The sequence below is a fragment of the Podarcis muralis genome, chromosome 3, assembly GCF_964188315.1.
Source record: "Podarcis muralis chromosome 3, rPodMur119.hap1.1, whole genome shotgun sequence".
Taxonomy (NCBI): domain Eukaryota; kingdom Metazoa; phylum Chordata; class Lepidosauria; order Squamata; family Lacertidae; genus Podarcis; species Podarcis muralis.
Genome location: NC_135657.1, coordinates 12033285 through 12053559, shown reverse-complemented (window position 1 = coordinate 12053559; position 20275 = coordinate 12033285). Strand labels below are relative to the sequence as shown.

Genomic DNA, 20275 nt, shown 5'->3' with positions numbered 1-20275 from the left:
TGCAGGAGCTCCCTGCACTCAAGCAGAAGCTGCATCAGACGTTCAGCTTCTGAAAAACGTTCGCAAACCAGAACACTTCCGGGTTTGTGGGATTCAGGAGCCGATCTGTTCGGCAACTAAGTAGTTCGAGAACCAAGGTACCACTGTGTTTTATAACTCAGCAACATTCCCCCATGCTTCTGCAATGGAAATAAAAAGAAAACCGCAGTGAATACCATGCCGTAATTTACTTGAATATTCTTTCTTTTACAGATGCAGGGAAATACCTGGCAGTGGCTTCCCATGATAATTTTGTAGATATTTACAATGTGCTTACCAGCAAAAGAGTTGGCATCTGCAAAGGGGCATCGAGCTACGTCACGCACATTGACTGGGATTCAAGAGGTAAAAAACCTTGAATATGTGTCCTAGCCTGGTCTCCAGTGAAACAGATTTCATAGTTCTTTTCGACGTGCTACAAAACATGTGTCTCCTGGAAATCAAAATATCCAGACAACCTCAACATTATATTACATATTTCAACATGAGCCAAGTGCATTTTGACACCAGGGCCTAAAATAACATTTAAAACAAACAAAAATATGTCTATTGGGTAAAACACTTCCGATGAGGGAGGTGAAACGGTTACTTCAGATCTCCATTTTAAGCAGCCAAATCATTATTCGTCATTATTATTCATCAATGCAAGCTTTCCTTGGCCAATTAACACCACCTACAGACTCAGAGCGTGTGTTATATAAACTGGGCACAATTCAGCTAGTGATGTCAGTGGAAAAGTTAATGCAGAACTGCTGTCGGAATGTGGGCGGAGGTTTTTTGGTGACCTCACAGCAGGGCAGCCAATCATCATCTCGTACACTTGACTTCCACTACAGACTTGTAGGACAGTTTCTCCCCAAAGTTCTACTCTGAAGACGAATGGTATATTTAGATGGAATGCTTTGAGAAAGCTTTCTGGGCCTCTCCACTCTTCTAAAATCTTACACCTGTCCTCGCTGTTAGTGGAATCCAGAGGTAATTTCTCCCTTGATGAAGACTACAGTTATTTTTGTAAGTGCTGAATAACTAGGTTTTAGTTCTTTGTCACAACAAACCATAAAGGGAATTTACCCTTCTTTGTCAAACCATATCTTAATTTAATAGTGAGAGAGCCTTGTCATAATATCCTCTTTCTTTTTGATCAAGGGAAGCTATTGCAAGTCAATTCTGGTGCCAAAGAACAATTCTTTTTTGAAGCTCCGAGAGGAAAGAGGCATGTTATAAGATCCACCGAGGTAGGAATGAAAGGGATGGTGGAATATGTCATGAATTGAACTTTCAAAGTTTTATATATTGTTGTTGTTGTTTGCTTGCTCTCCAATAGAATAAGAGCATAGTGTACAGCTTGGTTTGCAGAGTTTCCTATTTGTCTTCGCCAAAGCTAGTTTGTGATCAGCCTGGTCCTCTGAGCTGTCTTATACTGTACTAGCCTCCAGAAGGTTTTGACTACAACTCCCAGCAGTGCCACCTGAATTTGGTTTTTGCCAGTTTTCTTGTGAACTGACTGGATCTGCAAAACCTAGACTAATGTATGAAATGAAAGGAACACAACTATCCTTCAGGTTTCACACTTCTCTGGATTTTACAGTGCAGTTCTTGTCCCAAAAACATACCCAAATTTGTATTTTGGGGTGGGGGGTGGGGGAAGGTATAACTTTTGAAATGTGTATATTGTGAGAAATACTTTAGAAATCAAAATATTTTTGAGGAAATGCCTAGGGAGAAACAGTGATTCAAACAAAACTTGGTGAACTTGATCCAGTAATGCAATGAGAAATTTCTTGGTGAACTTGATCCAGTAATGCAATGTGAAATGACCCCTCTCCCAATTGTATTTCTCTGAATTATTTTGCTGATTCTTTGTTTACTTGAGAGTAAGTCTGACTTCACTCAGTGGGAAATATTTCTCAATAGGCTCATATGGGTGTGCACTTTCAGACAACCTGTTTAAAAATAATAATATAATAATAATAGTTGTTGCTTCTGTTGCTGCTGTTGTTATAATATTTGTATGACATTCATTGTGATTGGTTTGCCCAAAATTGGTAGAGAGGTTAGATGAGATTGACTATTTATTGAGTATCATTCCAATTTGTTTGTGGGGAGGTTAGACAATGCTGTATCAAGCAATTATCATCCCACACTTTCCAGGGCATTTCCCCATCAGTTTCCTGATCGCAAAAAGTCCAGTTTGGAGAGGAAGTGGGTTTGTTGCGCAAGAGCTCCAAATCAACAATCCCGCATTGTGAATTGGAATACCATCAGAAAATAGCCTGGAAGCACCTGCAACGTCTGGTTCCTTCTTCCATCTCCCATATCATGTATTTTTAACCTTTGGTTCTGCTTTGAAATAAAGAATCTTTGGGTTTCTTGCAAGACATTTTTTTTTAAAAAAAGAAAAGAAATCCAGCCGTGAGCTTAGTAGTTCAAGTTTTAAAAATAGGGTTGCATGGAACAGCACACAGTGATTTTGTATTTTTAATGAGCCTGCTGCAATCACTGCCCTTTATTTGAGGCACATTTAACTGCACTACATCTTTGGAACAAAATGAGCAGCTGGAGGAACAATTCGCCCACTCTGTAAAAGTGTATGCTGCAAGAATCAATTCCCTAGAGGATGTGAGCTGCTCTTACATTTATGGATTCCATATATATATATATATCTTTTCAGATTGAGAAGATCGAGTGGGACACGTGGACATGCGTCCTTGGTCCTACCTGCGAAGGGATTTGGCCAATGCACAGCGACGTCACTGTTATCAACGCAGCTTCTCTCACCAAAGATCGCACGCTCTTAGCTACAGGGGATGATTTTGGGTTCGTAAAGCTCTTCAGATACCCGGTCAAGGTAATGTACAATACAGCTCAGGTTTTGAACTCTTTATACACGTTCCAAAAGCACGCTGGCAAATGGAGGCATCGTGTGTTTTAAGGGAAGGTGGGGAATAAGCAGAAGGAATCCTCTTGGTTTCTTGCAGGGTCAGCACGCTAAGTTCAAGAAGTACGTGGGGCACAGCGCCCATGTGACTAATGCCCGCTGGTTACACAATGACTCTGTGCTTCTGACGGTGGGAGGAGCCGACACTGCTCTGATGATCTGGACTCGAGAATTTGTGGGCACCCAAGAAAGCAAACTAGTGGACAGCGAGGAGTCGGACACGGATGCCGAAGAGGATGGAGGTAACGTTGCCTATGTTTTTTTATTTGTTACACTTCCAAACTTCACGCCATGCATCCATACAGGAGCAGTTGAGACCAGATTTATGGGCTTTTTGTTCACTTAAGAGTCATTCCACACATTATGCAGGAAGAGGAGGAGGTGACATCCCCTTCTTAGGTGAGCAAGGGGATGCCATATTTTTGAATGCTTCCCCGTGAAAATAAAAACCTCTTGGTGTAATAAGCTACCATATCCGGGCGAGGGCTTTGTGTCACCTTTCTGCTAGTTTACTACTTGCAGGAAGGTCCCCCCCCCCCCCCAATTTGGAGCAGCATTTAAAGCTATGTTGGCCCAGCCCTGCGTTCTAAAATGGCGCAGCCCTGAATTGTCCCAACTTATCGCGGGTTGTATGTAAATGGGCAAGAGACAAGAAGATGATGATCAATCAGTTCTGTATTACCAAGTTTGCTAAATAAGTTAATCAGAGAGGACCTTGTGTCAGGAGTTCAGCTACACTCGAGTAGGACCCTGCCAGAGACACATGCCTGACTGGCATGTTCTCTCCCTCCTGAGCGATTGTTCAGGAACTTCATAAGCTTTCTTCAGCCCGAACATCACAGCAACCGATGCCAACAGACATCGGCACACTTAAGGATCCGCAGAGTCTTCGCAGTTGCATAACAGACCTCAGCAACTCAGCATTTTGGCTAATCTACTTTATTTACATATAAACCCACACGGAGCGCTGCAACATGGCTCCCTCTCTCTCTAGCATCAGACAGCAAAGAGAGAGAAAAACAAAGGACAATAGTCCCCACGGAACACAGTAACACAAACATCCTGTCTCCATCACTTCCCACTCTGTGGAGTCAAAACATATACCGTCATGTGAAAGACAAAAATCCCATGACTGCAATCATGGAGCAGGAATTCTAACACCTTGGACCACCCTAATATTTACAAGTTTTAAACTGTCATGGCAGTGGCCTCTTTTTTGTTTTGTTTTTCCTTAGATGATGAGGAAACATGCTTTGTGCTTAATGAACCATGCTCACGTTAATTTCTATGCTGCAATATTGCAAGCACCTAAACAAGTGTCACGTTCCATTTTGCATCCATCAAAGGTTATGACAGTGACGTTGCAAAAGAAAAAGCGATTGACTACACCACGAAGATCTACGCCGTGAGCATCCGAGAGATGGAGGGCACAAAACCGCACCAGCAGCTGAAGGAGGTTTCCGTGGAGGAAAGGTATGGCAATGGGGAGGCGCTCAGTTACTTCTCTTCGTTGTTTCATCAAGGGGCCTGCTGTTCCACACAGCTCCAAAACCTACATTGAGAATCCACGTTACTCTGCAAACTAATGCACTTCCTCTTTGCAATGAAACATGTTTATTTCAAGGCGTTATATTGCAATCATCCATTTTTTAAAAGTTCTTCTGCATATACCTTAAAGTTCAATGTGGGTGTTGATACGTATTGTGTTTTTAAATCTCCAGCTGTCATCTCCCTTATTTGGATGCTGCTATATCTACCAAATCTAAATTCTAGCTTTTCTAAATATTGTGCTGAAATAATGTATTCCAGGTACCACCAATCTGTATTGTCCTTATAACTGGGAATTCTACCATGTACTTCTTTCAAATGGAAGTGGAAAAGAAAAACCTTTCCCCATGGTTCTGGGTTTGCATTTGGGGTAGTATTTTTTCTTTTATTAAACAAAAAAACTTTCAGCGGTTGTAGTTACATTGCGGATCTTTTCATCAACTCGCAAAGTTTATGGTTCTTATGCCAGAGTTTGGCCTGGCAACTTTGTCTATTGTTTTAATAGCTTGGGGAAATCAAGACGCTATTCAGGAGACAAGCCTCTACTCCAGCAGCCCATTCTGCCACCTTCCTTTCTCCACAATCTGTGTAGCAGAACAGGAGCCCCGCTTGCTACAAGAAGCAGTGGCAGGGGGCAGGATGGTTTGAAGGATAAAATGAACTATAGAAGTAATGCATATAAAAATAGCATGAAGCTGATAAAACAAAACTTCCTGTCTCTGGGTCAAGAGCTGGCCATCTTATCTGCTAGGTCCAATTCTTACGTTATCTTTTTTTAAAAAACACTTTTTATTAGTTTTCCAATATACCCCCGATAATAGCCAAATTATAAGAATTTTGTTGTTGTTTAGTCGTTTAGTCGTGTCCGACTCTTCGTGACCCCATGGACCAGAGCACGCCAGGCACCTCTCTCCTCCACTACCTCCCGCAGTTTGGTCAAACTCATGCTGGTAACCTCGAAAACACTATCCACCCATCTCGTCCTCTGTCTCCCCCTTCTCCTTGTGCCCTCCATCTTTCCCAGCATCAGTGTCTTCTCCAGGGAGTCTTCTCTTCTCATGAGGTGGCCAAAGTACTGGAGCCTCAGCTTCACGATCTGTCCTTCCAGTGAGCACTCAGGGCTGATTTCCTTAAGAATGGATGCGTTTGATCTTCTTGCAGTCCATGGGACTCTCAAGAGTCTTCTCCAGCACCATAATTCAAAAAATTATAAGAATAACAATTCCCAAATTATACAATTATCAAATTGCCGATTGTCTTCCAATTAATACATTTTAGTTAAAGTGGTTCCCGCATGGTAGTTTGGGTGCATTTCCGATCTTATATCACTGTGTTCCATAATCTTAATTAATGTCATTTGCATTTCAGTTATAATAAGAATCCTTTAGTCAGCAGCTACATAATTAATGATTCCATTCATGTTGTTATAATATATAAATTTATAAAGCTTCAGGTGAGGAACTCAGACTTTTATCTTTTTTCTGCCCTGCGTGTGAAAACTATTATGTCCATGGATATTCCTTCTGTCCATATATGGTGTTGTCTCTGTTACTTCCCAGCTGTTGTTCTTTCCCATTGTGACTTCAGGCGGAACTGAATCTTGAAGTTTCTCAGAGGTCTTATCTCTCCATTCCTTGCTTCAATGTCTCAGAACAAGCGACAGTCTGGTAGAAGCCATTCTGTCTCACTAGTAAAACATGTCACAGATCTTCGCTATTTACCCCTCAGCCTAGGAAAAGGTGGGCAGTTTTTGAACCCGCTGAAGATTTAATATTCCTTTCCAACACTCAGAATCTCTGCAGCGTTCTTATCACAGCCCCCAGATTCTTTTCCTTCCAGCTAGAGATTTATGGCCCAATTAAACTATGTTTTAGATTACATTCCATCAGTAACGCAAACAAATCTCAGTCTCTTTTTTCCTTGTCTGTTGTTTTTAAGCAGAGGTGAGGGGAATTACTCTGTCTTTCCAACACAAAAAAAATTCCTTCCAGTAGCACCTTAAAGACCAACTAAGTTAGTTCTTGGTATGAGCTTTCGTGTGCATGCACACGAAAGCTCATACCAAGAACTAACTTAGTTGGTCTTTAAGGTGCTACTGGAAGGAATTTTTTTTGTTTTGACTATGGCAGACCAACACGGCTACCTATCTGTAACTTTCCAACACAGTCATACTTGAGCTTCCCCTCTCCCTCCTTTCTTCATTTCAGATCACACATAGTTTCCATCTTTGCTTGTTAATATCAATATTACTCCGACGTCCCTTCCTCACTTGTAAATACCTTTTTTTCTTGCATTCCGGGGAGGGTTGCCAAATGATAAATATATAAAATAAACTTAGAATAAACAAACTGTGTGCTTCCCTCTCCCCAACCAGCTCTCACACAGAAGAAAATCTTATCTCAGTTCAAACCTTTGATCCATGTAGCTGATATGTTCTGCAATATGTTGTTGCAGCCCTTTTCCATCACGCGCTGATACTTTAAAGTCAATTAAATATCCAATTAAACAGAGAACCTCTGCTTCTTAATGGCGGCATAGGAGGGTTTTCACCAGGCAAATTGTTTTTGAACTCAGCGCCTCCCTGCCTCCTGCATTCAGTGCTGGAGTGAGAGCCAAGTACTGAGACGAACTGTGAGTGAAGCCCCTTCCCCCTGTCTCTGGAGGGAATTTACAAGGATGATTTGCCCTCTGTCATCCTTGTTTTTCATTTTCCGACGATCCCTCGCTGTCATGGGGGCTGCCTCCATTAAGGCAGGATGGACCGGAAGCCCAATTCTTACGTTATCCAAGAGGCATGGGTGCTGATTGCATCCTCAAACAGTGACTGTACCTCATCAGTTTCACATAAGGATGGCATTTATTCAAGAGAGGCATGGCGTCCTGCCTCAGCCTCCCTTACCTGGGTTGCACAGCAGCAATGGTAGGCTCCGGCAGAGTTTCATGCGAGTTTCGCGAGATCTCAGAATATTTTGGCGAAATTTCACTGGAAGCCAGCACTGTTGCTGGCGCCACATCTCCACTGGTGGTGGAGGTGGCAGGGTGCCTGCAAAGGTGCTGCCTCTTGGGCTTCTGCCACCTGAGGCAGCTTCCTTCCCCTGCCTCACGAGTGGGCTGGCTCTGCCTGTTATCTCTTGCTGCCACCATGTGAAAGCCTTGTCAGCCAGCAAGACCACATTTCAAGCCTGATCTTGAAATTCCTCTCCATGTGAGATTAAATGTGTTGGGAGACCAGAATGTCTAAAAGAACTGCCTCGGGATTATATCATTCCCTCTCCATTTCGGAATATCCCTGCTATGAGAAAATCAGGATTGAGGGAGGGGGACGAGTGGGAAGGCTGTGATTTGGAGGAGAACGTCATATGTGCAATGGAGAATTAATGGGAGGTACAGGAAGATTGCTGTCTGCATTAAAAAAAACAGTATGGATGCGAGTGCATTTTTCTTTCAGATTCTGTGGAAGGTTTTTTTATATAAAAAAAATCCTAGGGTATTTACTTGATGCAAAACCGGTACCTTCGTGCTGTTTGAAAGGTAGCCTTTTAATTTTTGTTTGAACACGAGAGGAAGGCAAAGCGACAACAGGGTCTGTGGAAAGCAGGCTCAGAAAACAACGAGCCAAAATAATAGGTTTAGCAGAACGTTTTGGGTGCTTCTGTTTGCCACTCCAGTGCTGCTAAGCAGCTGTAAACTGCTTTTGTGTTGAATAAGCGGGGCTTAGAGTTGTTTTGCTTAGCTGGAACAGCACAAAGGATTCAGAGTTTACTCGTGGATCTAGCTGGCACTGTTTCTCCAGGGCTGCAAGAGGCCTCCACTCTCTGCATTGTCTTTATTTACTGCCTGTGATGTGTGCAGAGCAGTCACTGCTACTCCTTGAATACAGGATACGTGCGATTCCTCTGTCCTCTCCTTCACGTTGGCACCTTCCTTGCCAGCAAAAGGCAGTTAATATGCTGTGGCAGATCTCCATGGAAACACTATCAGCTGGCTCAGGAGGCCCTCTGGTGTAGCAGAGGCACCATAATAGTCACAACATGCTGCTGCTGCTGCTTCCTGTGAGCAACATGGAAATGGGCTCCATTTTTTTCACTTTTAATTTGTACACCGCCTTTCTATCTTACAATACCCAAGGCGGTTTGCAAGCTGAAGAAACAAAGAATGTACACCTTATGTCAGGGAACTGCCATCAGAGACCAGAGGAGAGGGAGGTCGCCCCAATGGTGCAGGGGAGGGGACCAGCAAGGAGAGAGAGAGAGCTTCCGCTGGGGAAGGCAATCAAGGGGACACCAGGAAGAAAGGGGAGGCTGAGAGCACTTCGGAGGGAGGGCTCCGAGACTCTTCAAGTGAGATCAGCGGGGAGAGCACCGGACCCCCGCTTGGCACGCCCACTCTGCACAGAAGGCTTCCGCGCAGAGAATCTAGGCGGAGACTGGGCGTCAAGGAATTTTTATGTTGGAAGAAGTTTAGGAAACGCCCACTGACAGATTCTGCCAGCGACTGAAGCAGCCATGCCTAAGGGCTGCTCAGCCAGGGAAAGGCGCAACCACCCCAAGCAGCTTGGAGCAGTTGGTGGTTTACACACACAAGCAACCCCAATTCCCATTACACCTTATAACAATCTAATCCAATACAAAAATGTGATAATAAAACGTAACTTTAAAATAAGCAACTTACCGTATTTTCCGCTCCATAAGACACACCTTTTTCCTCTTAAAATCTAAGGGGAAATGTCTGTGCATCTTATGGAGCGAATGTGTGGTCCCTGGGGCTGGGGGGGGGGGGGACCCGGGCTTCCCTCGCCAGTCCCAACAAGCTCTGGGAGCAGCCTTTCCGCTGCTCCCCGACCTGTTCTTTGGGGCTGGCGGTGGCTTTCCCCAAAGAGCAGGTCAGGGAGCAGCAGAAAGGCTGCTCCCTGAGCTTGTGGGGCTGGCGGTGGGGGAAAGGCGCGCTTCCCCCACTGCCAGCCGCGGGGAGCCTTCATCCCGCTGCCCTGGGGAGGCTTCGCGCGGCTATCCCTGGCTTTTGCGGGAGGTGGGGGAAGGGACAGAACGAGGCTCTCTCACTTCCCCCACTCCCGCAAAAGCCCCCAAGAGCTGCATATATTTTTTCTTGAATTCCTCCCCCCCCCCCAAGTAGGTGCGCCTTATGGTCAGGTGCGCCTTATGGAGCGAAAAATACGGTATATCATATCAAGTAATATTCAACAATCCATTAGAATACTATTGAATAATATTAAATATCAGCATATAAAAATTAAACAGAAATCCACTCTTAACAGTTATAATAAATAGTTTCTAAACTATAATCAGTAAAACTACGGCAAGTCGCAGTGCATAAAATAATACAATACAAATTGAGAAGCAGAGACTGGAGGGTGGGGCAAGGTGGGTGGAAGGAAGCCTTGCCTGATGAAGTCTCTCCCCTCACAGTCTCCCCTCCATAACTCTGACTCTTCTCCAAACTGCAGACCCAGACTTGACCACAAAACCCACACTTTTTGTTGGCAGCTTGTCCCCCTGGCAGTCCGTACCTGACCAGATTCTTCTTTCAAATGGCTGGGACTTTCCTTCTCCTTCCAAGCACACCTGCATGGTGTTGCCTCTCCCTCTCTTCAGATTCCCCCTAATTGTATGATACCTTTGCCATAACCCCTTGGCTCCCCGCCCACAAATGAAAGAAACAGATCTTCAGAGAACAAATAAGCAGATTGAGTTATGGCGGATGAAGTTGTCTTGTCTTTGCAAGGACTTCCAATTATGGAGTGGAACTTGCCCTCTTTCTCCTCCCTCTTCATGACCCCTCAGTCTGTTCTAGTGTTTTCCCCAGCTCACTGGAGCAGATTTGCAAGGTGTGGTGGTGGAAGGGGTGCAGGAAGAAGAGACAGGAAGGAAGTTCCATCACACAAGGGATATTCCTTGCTGGAATGGGATGACTTCGTCGGATACAACCCACTGTTACAATATGTTACGTGGCCACGCTGAGAACTCAGGTCTTGCTTGTTTTGTTTTGAAACATCCTTACTCGTGGATGGTGTTGGAATCAACGCATCGGGCCCTTTCAAGCATCGCTCCCTCTAATTGCAAACTTGGATGGTGAGCACCCACAGGAGTTGAACCTGAATGGCACCACTAAGTAGTGAGGAGGAAGCAACAGCATGCTCAAGAGAATCCTGGGATGTGTACAGTTATGAAAAATCATTTTTAAAAAACCTAAAGGATAATAAAATATATATCTCCAGATGGCCCAGTAACAACTGTGTATACTTAGTAGACAGTGTGTTGAGTGTGGAAAATAAAAATGGAAAGCTGGGTTGCTCTGCTTTGAGCTCTTTGCAGCTTATAGTATTCCAGGAGAAGGATATGGTTGCTGGCTAGTTGGCTGGCAGGAAGAGTGCTTCTGTTAGGCGTCGCGATATGCGGCAATATTTTGTTCCAGGTCTCGCTTGTCTTACACTGTTGGTACAGTGTGTTCTGTGTCCCGGAAATGTCAGCACATCCTAAACTGAAAAGTGTGTTAATCCATTAGCAGAGCCCTTTGCAGTGGCTTGGTTCGCACAACATGACAAGCCGAACTACGGCTTACTGGGATTGCTCAAATGGGTGGACTCCCCAAGACGCATTTGCAGCTGTTTTACTCCACCCTGTTTTGCTTTTAAAAACTCCTGAGCCACACTGAGGCGACCTGGTATGTGATCTCAACCTGGAATCATGGCTATACAGTGGTACCTCGGGTTACATACGCTTCAGGTTACATACACTTCAGGTTACAGACTCCGCTAACCCAAAAATAGTGCTTCAGGTTAAGAACTTTGCTTCGGGATAAGAACAGAAATCGTGCTCCAGCGGAACGGCAGCAGCAGGAGGCCCCATTAGCTAAAGTGGTACCTCAGGTTAAGAACAGTTTCAGGTTAAGAACGGACCTCCGGAACGAATTAAGTACTTAACCCAAGGTACCACTGTACTTAGTCCTTGAGAACCACGAGTGGCAGCTAACATTTTTTGCTTGGCTTACCATGCTGTGTGAACCAGGTCAGTGAGACACAGTGAGATCCTTTAATTGAAGCCACTCGTGTATTTCCAAGAAATCTACTGGAAACTACTAAGAATTACATTTTTAAAACATTTGTATCCCATCACTCTTCAGATAACTTAGGTTGATGTTCATGGTTCCCCTACTATATACCTTTTATCTACAGAAACAATTTTGTGTGGGTTGGTAGCAATTCAATTTTTCTCATAGCAACTGGCCCCAGTTTGCTCCAAAAGGTTTATGGCCGAATCCAGATTTGTCTTCTCTAGGTTTGTCTTCTCCAGATCCGGCTGTCTGACCACTGCATTGGCTGTCAAAGTCACCAGATTCCTATAAGAAACTACGTTGCACAGAGTAAAATAACAACAAGCCAGCAATGAGCAAGCTGCTACTTGCCTGTGTTGAATGTTTCAGTTTTCAAAAATGAAGGGTTCTAAAAAGTTGTAACATGATTTGGGAATTCAAAAGATATCTTTGTTAAATTAATATGGTTTAGTTTTGCTTGGGAAGTAGTATGTGTGTAAAACTGCATAGAAATCATTAAAATGATTGCGAAGTATTTGCAGTTATATGTTAATATTATTATTTAGCATTACCTGGATTTTTCAAAAAAGATAATTCTTTCAAAAAGATAATTCATAAAATTTTATGTGCTTCTTCATCAGATGTAGACTTAACCAAGCTAAATATTGTCCAGTCACTAAAATAATAGCAGATTTGAATTCCTTGCCCCCAAAAACGTATTTGTCAGTGCTGTTTAACCTGTTCGGTTTCTGCTTTCGGAAGGAGGGAGGTGTGTTTTGTCACCTTCCTGAAAGAGATTAGTTTCCTCCCAGCCAAGCAACTCCTCTCTTTCCCTGACTTGATGCATTCTTTCTTGAAGACCACCCCACGCCCAGGTTCTGGCCTCGAGTCTTAGCCTCCTCTCCCCACACACCACTACAGTCTTGCTTTTCACACCTCTGCAAGCATCTGCCATCTGTATCCACTCCTCTGCTCACCAGCCAATATTTGTATGTGCCACTTATACGGAGGAACACATGTCAATCCTCATCAACCACAGCAGCTGTAGTTCCAGAGCCTGCAGCAGCCATCCAGGCTAGATGCCAAGAATATCTTCCATGTTGTCCCCTGGGGTTTTTAAATGCTGAGTTTCCAGAAGCTGGAAAAGGAAGGAGAGTCTCTCTCTCTCTCTCCCTCTCCCTCTCCCTCTCTCTCTCTCTCTTCTTACAAACAATAGGAGCATTCAGACAGCTCCAACAATGCGGATTGAAAATTGAAACCACAGTTTCTGCTGCATCTCTTGCCAAAAAGTGTTTGCTGGACCATTAGAAGCCAAGGAGAGGCCATTGGAAGCCTTTGCTGCTGCCATGGTGGACTTTTGTTAGACACGTGAACCAGCTGAGACCAGCTCAGCCTGATCTCCCGCAGGCCTGGAAAACTATGGGCAACCTTCCAATTATTCTCATGACTTTTTACCTTGCTTTACAGTATACTCAATTGGCTAACAATACGAGATTGTTGCAACAGCTTACTAAACATAAAAAAAGCTTTAGCAACAAATCTAAATGGCGTTACAAACCAAACCTATCCAGTAATATTCAATAAAGTTAAATGTAACAGAGTCCAATAGATTATTTCAACCGGCCACCAGTTGTTTGAATGCACATTTAGCCTCAGCAACCCCATTATTTAAAAAATGCTTTAGGAAGCTTACAGGCTATGGACATCTCCCTAGGTAAGTTATTTCTAGACTCGAGGAGCCACTACAGAAGAGAGCCTTCCCTGACCCATAAGGCCTGCTTCAGTTTTTGGTGGCGTCTTCACAGGGCCTCTCTGACTGGTCGTAGAGCAAGAGAAAAATGACTTGGATCCTCATAGGTCGCAGCTATGAGGGCTAGAAATTTCGTGCATTAAAAACAAACCAAATCTACAAGATACCAGCTCTCTCCATCTTCAGCACAATGTGGTTTGTGCGCAGAGGAACTGTATACTTGTGAGAAATAGTATTGGCACCTAGGGGTTGTATTTAATTTTCCAAGCCTTCATAAAGCACAGTTTATGAAGCGATGGACGGACGCCAAAGCTCCCCCCCCCCCCCCCCGCAAAGTCTCATGCTGTTTTCAAATCTGCTCTGGAGAGTTGCAGTGGGACCCAAAGCCAACATAGGAAGTGTGCTGAGGAGGACAGGGGAAGAATTTTTTGTCGCACAAGGAGAAATCCTTACACTGAGGGAACCTTAGCCATAGTGCTACATTGAATATGCTCCACAAACACTTGGGTTTTAACCTTAAAACATTCCAGGCTGGGTCATGCTTACACACCCAAAAAGGGAAAAAAATGCAGTTGAGTTCCATTACCTGGTCTGAAATATATTCAGAGTCGAGCGTGGATTTAATGCTCTTTATTCAGCTCATAGTGGTGAGGAGGAATGAAAGTCCCCTCAAAGTATCTTCTTTATATACATTATTTACACAATGGGCCGCACGTGATTGGCTAATTCCGGAATTCTCCTGTAGGCCAACCAGGTTGTGGATTCACTTCTGCCTGGAGCTGGATTGGGTGGCTCCTGCAGACCAATCATACTGCTGCATTGTTCTAGGACCAATCAGACTGCTGCATTCTGAATCCTATTGTTCTAGGACCAATCAGACTGCTGCATTTTGGATCCTATTCAACTCAGTACATAACATGGTCCATTTTGAGGAGTTGATTGAGAATTGTTTTTAAAGAGCTGCTGTTTTGAACCTCATTTCTGCATCCCTAAAACTTCGTAGACCTTGATTCTTCTTTCTCCAAATGTTTTGTTGTTTCCTTCCAATTCAGGGCTTTCCTCTACAGCAGAAAGAGAGAAGAGAAATTTGTATTGTAACGATTGTTTTAACAAGGCGGGTCTGGGCATATAAATCCTGCGGTGATTTTAGTATGTGCATTACACTGAGAAAATTAATGGATGTTTCTCTCTCCTCTCCCCCCCCCCCCCGTTTTTCTTCTTTCCCTTCTCGTTTTGCTATCTCTCCCTCCCCTCCATCTCCTCCTTTCTCGTCCCCTTCCTTCTTTTTCTTGCTCCTCTGATTGGCTCTCCGCCCCTTGCTCTGTCTGCTTAATTTAGGAGTGGGGCACTTATCAAAGGAGCCACAGGAACAGTCTCGCGGTGTGGGAGTCCTAAGAGAAGTGCTCCCACACCACGGGACCATTTGGTCAGTAGCGCGACTGTCCCGGACAAGCCAGGGCAATTGTAAGCCATACAGTTTTATATTTAGGACACGAATGAATTGTACCTTGGATGAGAAAGATATTTATATGCGCCAGACTTGAATCGCTTTAACCAAGCAGGCCATATTGTTGATGGTACTTCTGATGTCTGCAGTTGTTTGATGTTACTGATATGTGGGGCATTGCAAAGCCTTTGCATTTTGCCTTTTACTAACAGCTGACTTGTATCCCTTGTTTTAAGCATCCGTCTGTTTTGAATTGCATGGCCGGGTGAACAAATAACCTCTATGATAACCAGTGGGGAAGTGACCCTTAAACAGAAAGTTAATTGCACAAGGCACATTAATTGCTCTGCTCTCTCCCCCTGCTGCCTTTCTCTAATACAGCGGTTCTCAACCTGTGGGTCCCCAGATGTTGTTGGACTACAACTCCCATCATCCCTGAGCTCTGGCCTTGCTAGCTAGGGGTGATGGGAGTTGTAGTTCATCAACATCTGGGGACCCACAGGTTGAGAAAGGCTGCTCTAATACAACCAACACAGTACGGGCATCCTTTTTTGGCAAGCATGCCTCAACTCAAATATGAAGTATTAAGACAGCGCCTTGTAGAGTATATGCAACCCCACCAACAGTGCTTTGCTGTATCTCTTCTGTTGGTCTACTGTGTCTGAGAAAAAGGGTTGCCTCCTGGGCACTAGCCTGTCTCATGAAAGATCCTTCCATCATTTCCCTGTTCAGACGTTATTATCAGATTTCTTTGTAATCCTTTTATGCTGCATACAAACGATAGGACCGCCGCACCTTCCAGAAGTCGCTTATGCTATTGCCAATACTAACTACTAGCTGATATGTGACTTACCTTTCAAAATGGCTCCCATATGTTTTGTTTGCATCGCGACTTGAATGCTTGAGACTAACTGGTTTGTGTAAAGTTGGTTCATTTGTGCGTGCAGAAGGTACTTTTAGGAGAAATGCCTAAACTTTTTCATAGAATCATAGAGTTGGAATAGACCACAAGGGCCATCGAGTCCAACCCCCTGCCAAGCAGGAAACACCATCAGAGCACTCCTGACATATGGTTGTCAAGCCTCTGCTTAAAGACCTCCAAAGAAGGAGACTCCACCACACTCCTTGGCAGCAAATTCCACTGTAGAACAGCTCTTACTGTCAGGAAGTTCTTCCTAATGTTTAGGTGGAATCTTCTTTCTTGTAGTTTGGATCCATTGCTCCGTGTCTGCTTCTCTGGAGCAGCAGAAAACAACCTTTCTCCCTCCTCTATATGACATCCTTTTATATGTTTGAACATGGCTATCATATCACCCCTTAACCTCCTCTTCTCCAGGCTAAACATGCCCAGCTCCCTTAGCCGTTCCTCATAAGGCATCGTTTCCAGGCCTTTGACCATTTTGGTTGCCCTCCTCTGGACATGTTCCAGTTTGTCAGTGTCCTTCTTGAACTGTGGTGCCCAGAACTGGACACAGTACTCCAGGTGAGGTCTGACCAGAGCAGAATACAGTGGCACTATTACTTCCCTTGATCTAAATGCTATACTCCTAGATCTAGATGCTATACTTCTTTATGGATTTTCACACGTTAAGTTTATTTGCTCCTTTCGAAATGCCGTCCATGCAGTTTTTGATGGTGACAGAGGACAGAAGGGGAGGGCTTGGGTGCTATGGCAGTGTGCAGCTGGAGCTTGGACCAGCCCATTTACCCCTTTTGAGGAAGGAATATAATCCAGGGCAAGTCTTGGGCTCTCACATAGCCAACTCCACCCCTGAAGGAAAATATAGAAAGTGAGCCATGCTGTGCTGCTTCATCTGTCCCTGGAGAACATGGAATGTGCCAAGCAGGTGGACAGGAAGTGTCTGTCTGTCTGTCTAGCCCTCTTTACATAAGAGATGCACAGGCTTGATGTTTGCATGGATGAAACACCTGAGCCAGTGTGGTGTAGTGGTTAAGAGCGATGGACTCGTAATCTGGTGAACCGGGTTCGATTCCCTGCTCCTCCACATGCAGCTGCTGGGTGACCTTGGGCTAGTCACACTTTTTTGAAGTCTCTCGGCCTCACTCACCTCATAGAGTGTTTGTTGTGGGGGAGGAAGGGAAAGGAGATTGTTAGCCGCTTTGAGACTCCTTCGGGTAGTGATAAAGCGGGATATCAAATCCAAACTCTTCTTCTTCTTCATTTGAAGAGGGCTTTTACCTCCCTATCTCCTCTCTGTTGCTGCTGTGCCATCTATATAAACGGCACCTTACAAAGTTACTGTTCTCGGCTTGAGTTCGTATGCAACAGAAGAAGTTAACTATCCTGAAATGGATCCTTGTTTGGGGCACACAACCGTAACTGTAATGCATTGAGAATGGGACTTGGTATGAAAAAAGAAAGTTTGTGCTTCTTGGATCAGAAGTTTTTTTGGATAGGAAAGAGTTCTGTCATCCTAGCTAACTGACTCATTGGAGAAATGAAGCCAGCCATGCTTGCTTCCTTTGTTCTCAGAGTGAGCACCAAAGGACAGCATCTCAACAGCTTCAGTGTCTGAAAGGAAGGTGTGGGATGGAGGCAGACATCAGAGAGGGTGCAACCTGAGAGTTATCAGTCTAAGCTTCAAAGGAAAGGTCAGCACAGAACTGTTTAGGAATCTGGAGGTCTCCCACTCTCATTGTCTTGACTGCCATGTAAACCTTTCCAAGCAAACTGATCTGCTTCCCGCTTCCAACAGTTGCGTAAGCAATGTGGACAGCTCAGGATAAGCTAATACTGCAAAATGGACAATGGGAGAACTTAAAGAAGGAACAACCCAGATATTTTCAAGTGTGGGCTGGTAACAAATATTCTGCACTTGCTTCTGCCTGCACAATATGGAAGTTTCCCCCCCAAAAACATTCTTGCTGCCATGATCTTGGGGAGCCAGCCATTCAGAAGGCACAGGTCTGCTGATCTCATGCCAGCTTCTGCCAAGCCACATTGATTGGCTCAACACAGAATGAAGTAGCCAGAAATGAGAGCAATTATTGGGGGGGGGGGTAGGAAACCCGTTATTTTCTCTATAAAATCCATGATCGCTCCTTGTCAGTGCAAACTCAACTGAGAATTCCAGAAAACCTCTCCCTCTTGTTCTTTCTCTTGGCAAAATCGTAAGATTGGTGTGTGCAATGATTCCTTAGCTCAGGCAGGTATATACGTACTGAGGACTATAATTCTTCTGACTTCTATCAGGCTGCCTACAGAAATGTCTCACTTTGAGCTGCTGCAAGGCAGTCCTTTGTGACACTTTTCAGTCCAGCTGAGGCTTCTTTTGCACAGAAAGGAAAGTCTGCCAGTGTATGCAATAGATACAAGCCAGTGAAGTGGTTAGACAGCCTGGCCCAGAATATTGCGTTGTGTTTTGGCATTGCTCACAAGACTGTCCGCTATTTGTATTTCAATGCACACCAGAGTACGCTGGAAATGATGAAGAGACAAGGTCCTTCCTTCTTAAAAGCAGAGTCCGCTTGCCCAGAAGTGAGATGTAATCAACTGATGCACTGCAACAGCCCCACACAGCCAAAGGGATGGTCATATTTCATTGATCCAATTTACTTTATAAAATTGATAAAATACTGCCAGTAAAGCAATTTGAAAGAGATTCCTCTGCCAGCTACAAATTCCAAAAACAGCCAGCCAGGAGAAATATCTTCCAGATCATCCAAGTTATCAGCAAATTCAGGCAGGAGGTGAAATCTATAAGCAGCCATAAGCTCCCCTGTATTCCCCGATCCTCGAGCATCGTTGAGAGGAGCTCCAAAGTTTCTCCTTCTTGACATAATAATAAAAAAACTTTACAAAAGAGAAGAGGTTTTGCTTCCATTTCCATAAACCACAGTTTGGCATGTCATCCAAACCCCCGGGTGATATTAATATTCATATTAGTTGAATCAAGCCAGCTTCATAAACTGTGGTTTGAAGTTGGCCTCTACTGGACTTGATTAAAATTAACTGAAGTTAATCTGAAATTGAAGTGAAATCTTCCGGACTCCTCTTTGATGCTATACCAGAAGAGGCGAGGGAGCCCAGATTCACGATGGGAGCCTAACAGTGCAATACTATGCCTATTTGTTGTTGTTTAGTCGTTTAGTCGTGTCCGCCTCTTCGTGACCCCCTGGACCAGAGCATGCCAGGCACTCCTGTCTTCCACTGCCTCCCGCAGTTTGGTCAAACTCATGCTGGTAGCTTCGAGAACACTGTCCAACCATCTCATCCTCTCTTGTCCCCTTCTCCTTGTGCCCTCCATCTTTCCCAACATCAGGGTCTTTTCCAGGGAGTCTTCTCTTCTCATGAGGTGGCCAAAGCATTGGAGCCTCAGCTTCAGGATCTGTCCTTCCAGTGAGCACTCAGGGCTGATTTCCTTAAGAACGGAGAGGTTTGATCTTCTTGCAGTCCATGGGACTCTCAAGAGTCTCTCCAGCACCATTTACTTCAATGACTTTGAAGTAAATAGCGCACTTAGTATTACAATAAAAATGGGCCAATGGGAAATCTACACCAAAACATATTGGCGTGTGTTTTGGGGAATGTTCAGTACAGTTCCAGCCATGCCCACCCTTTGAGGTGAGTGAGAGAGATGGTGCTGCTGAAATAGCAAGGATCCTAATCTTGCACATCACTGTTTAAGAAGGAGACAAACATCTTGGCTTGAGCAAGCCCATTCATCACTGATCTGCTATGCCAGGACCCACAACAAAACAATTGGTAGCTTGAAAAGAAAGGTCCCCTAAATCCTCTTCAGCCCTGATTATATTAATCTGCTTTTCTGCTTGCTCATATTTGTAAGCAGAGTCAGAGTGACATGTGAATGCAATAAGTAGCATTCAAGGATCAGAACTGTTTTACTGGAGAATTCATGGTTTCACTATCCTTGATAAAGCAAGTGTCTGGTGATCAAGTCCCCTTGGGCATTATTTTTTCACCCTTCCTCTTTCAACAAACCTGTCCTCACTTAGCTTTCTGTCTCCAACAGAACAAGCTCTCTGCTTTTACTTTCCCTCTCCAACCAAAACTGCACTGGTGAATTTGCTATCTTCCCCTCCTTACATGGCTTGGCATTTTCTGTTTCTCAATCAGGGTTCCGTAGCCTTTAACTTCTAGTAACTCCTCTGGCTGAAACAGCAATGATTTCCCTAAAGAACCTCGAATTAATTAATTCCATGCAGAACAATGTTTATGCATAGCTCGAGCTATTCCTGCTTCAAATATTTTCTTGTAACTTGTGCCTCTTCACTGCTAATTCGACTAAGTCCTACTCAGGTCTCTTTCGATCTACACTTTGAAGGGTGACTCATATGAACATATTTCCCATGATTACTTACTTAGGTTTTGGGGTTTGCAAATCCAGTTTACATTTTTGTTCAGTTCCAGTTTAGTCCCCTGTTGGTTCACCGGATAACCTGGCCCATATGGCTGCTGAGCTGCAATGCTGGCCATTATCTGGGTGCAGTAAAGGTAAAGGGACCCCTGACCATTAGGTCC

General features: G+C 44.2%; 1 protein-coding gene across 3 annotated transcripts in view; it reads left to right on the top strand.

Annotated features, from left to right (window-relative positions):
• EML6 (EMAP like 6) overlaps positions 1-20275 on the top strand; it is a 175782-nt gene that overhangs the window by 120538 nt on the left and 34969 nt on the right. For all 3 annotated transcript variants that reach the window (XM_077925440.1, XM_028725094.2, XM_077925441.1), the window contains 5 exons: positions 253-384; positions 1186-1274; positions 2711-2887; positions 3018-3219; positions 4324-4450. In XM_077925440.1, coding sequence (XP_077781566.1) covers positions 253-384; positions 1186-1274; positions 2711-2887; positions 3018-3219; positions 4324-4450 — 727 coding nt within the window. The remainder of the gene's footprint in view (positions 1-252; positions 385-1185; positions 1275-2710; positions 2888-3017; positions 3220-4323; positions 4451-20275) is intronic.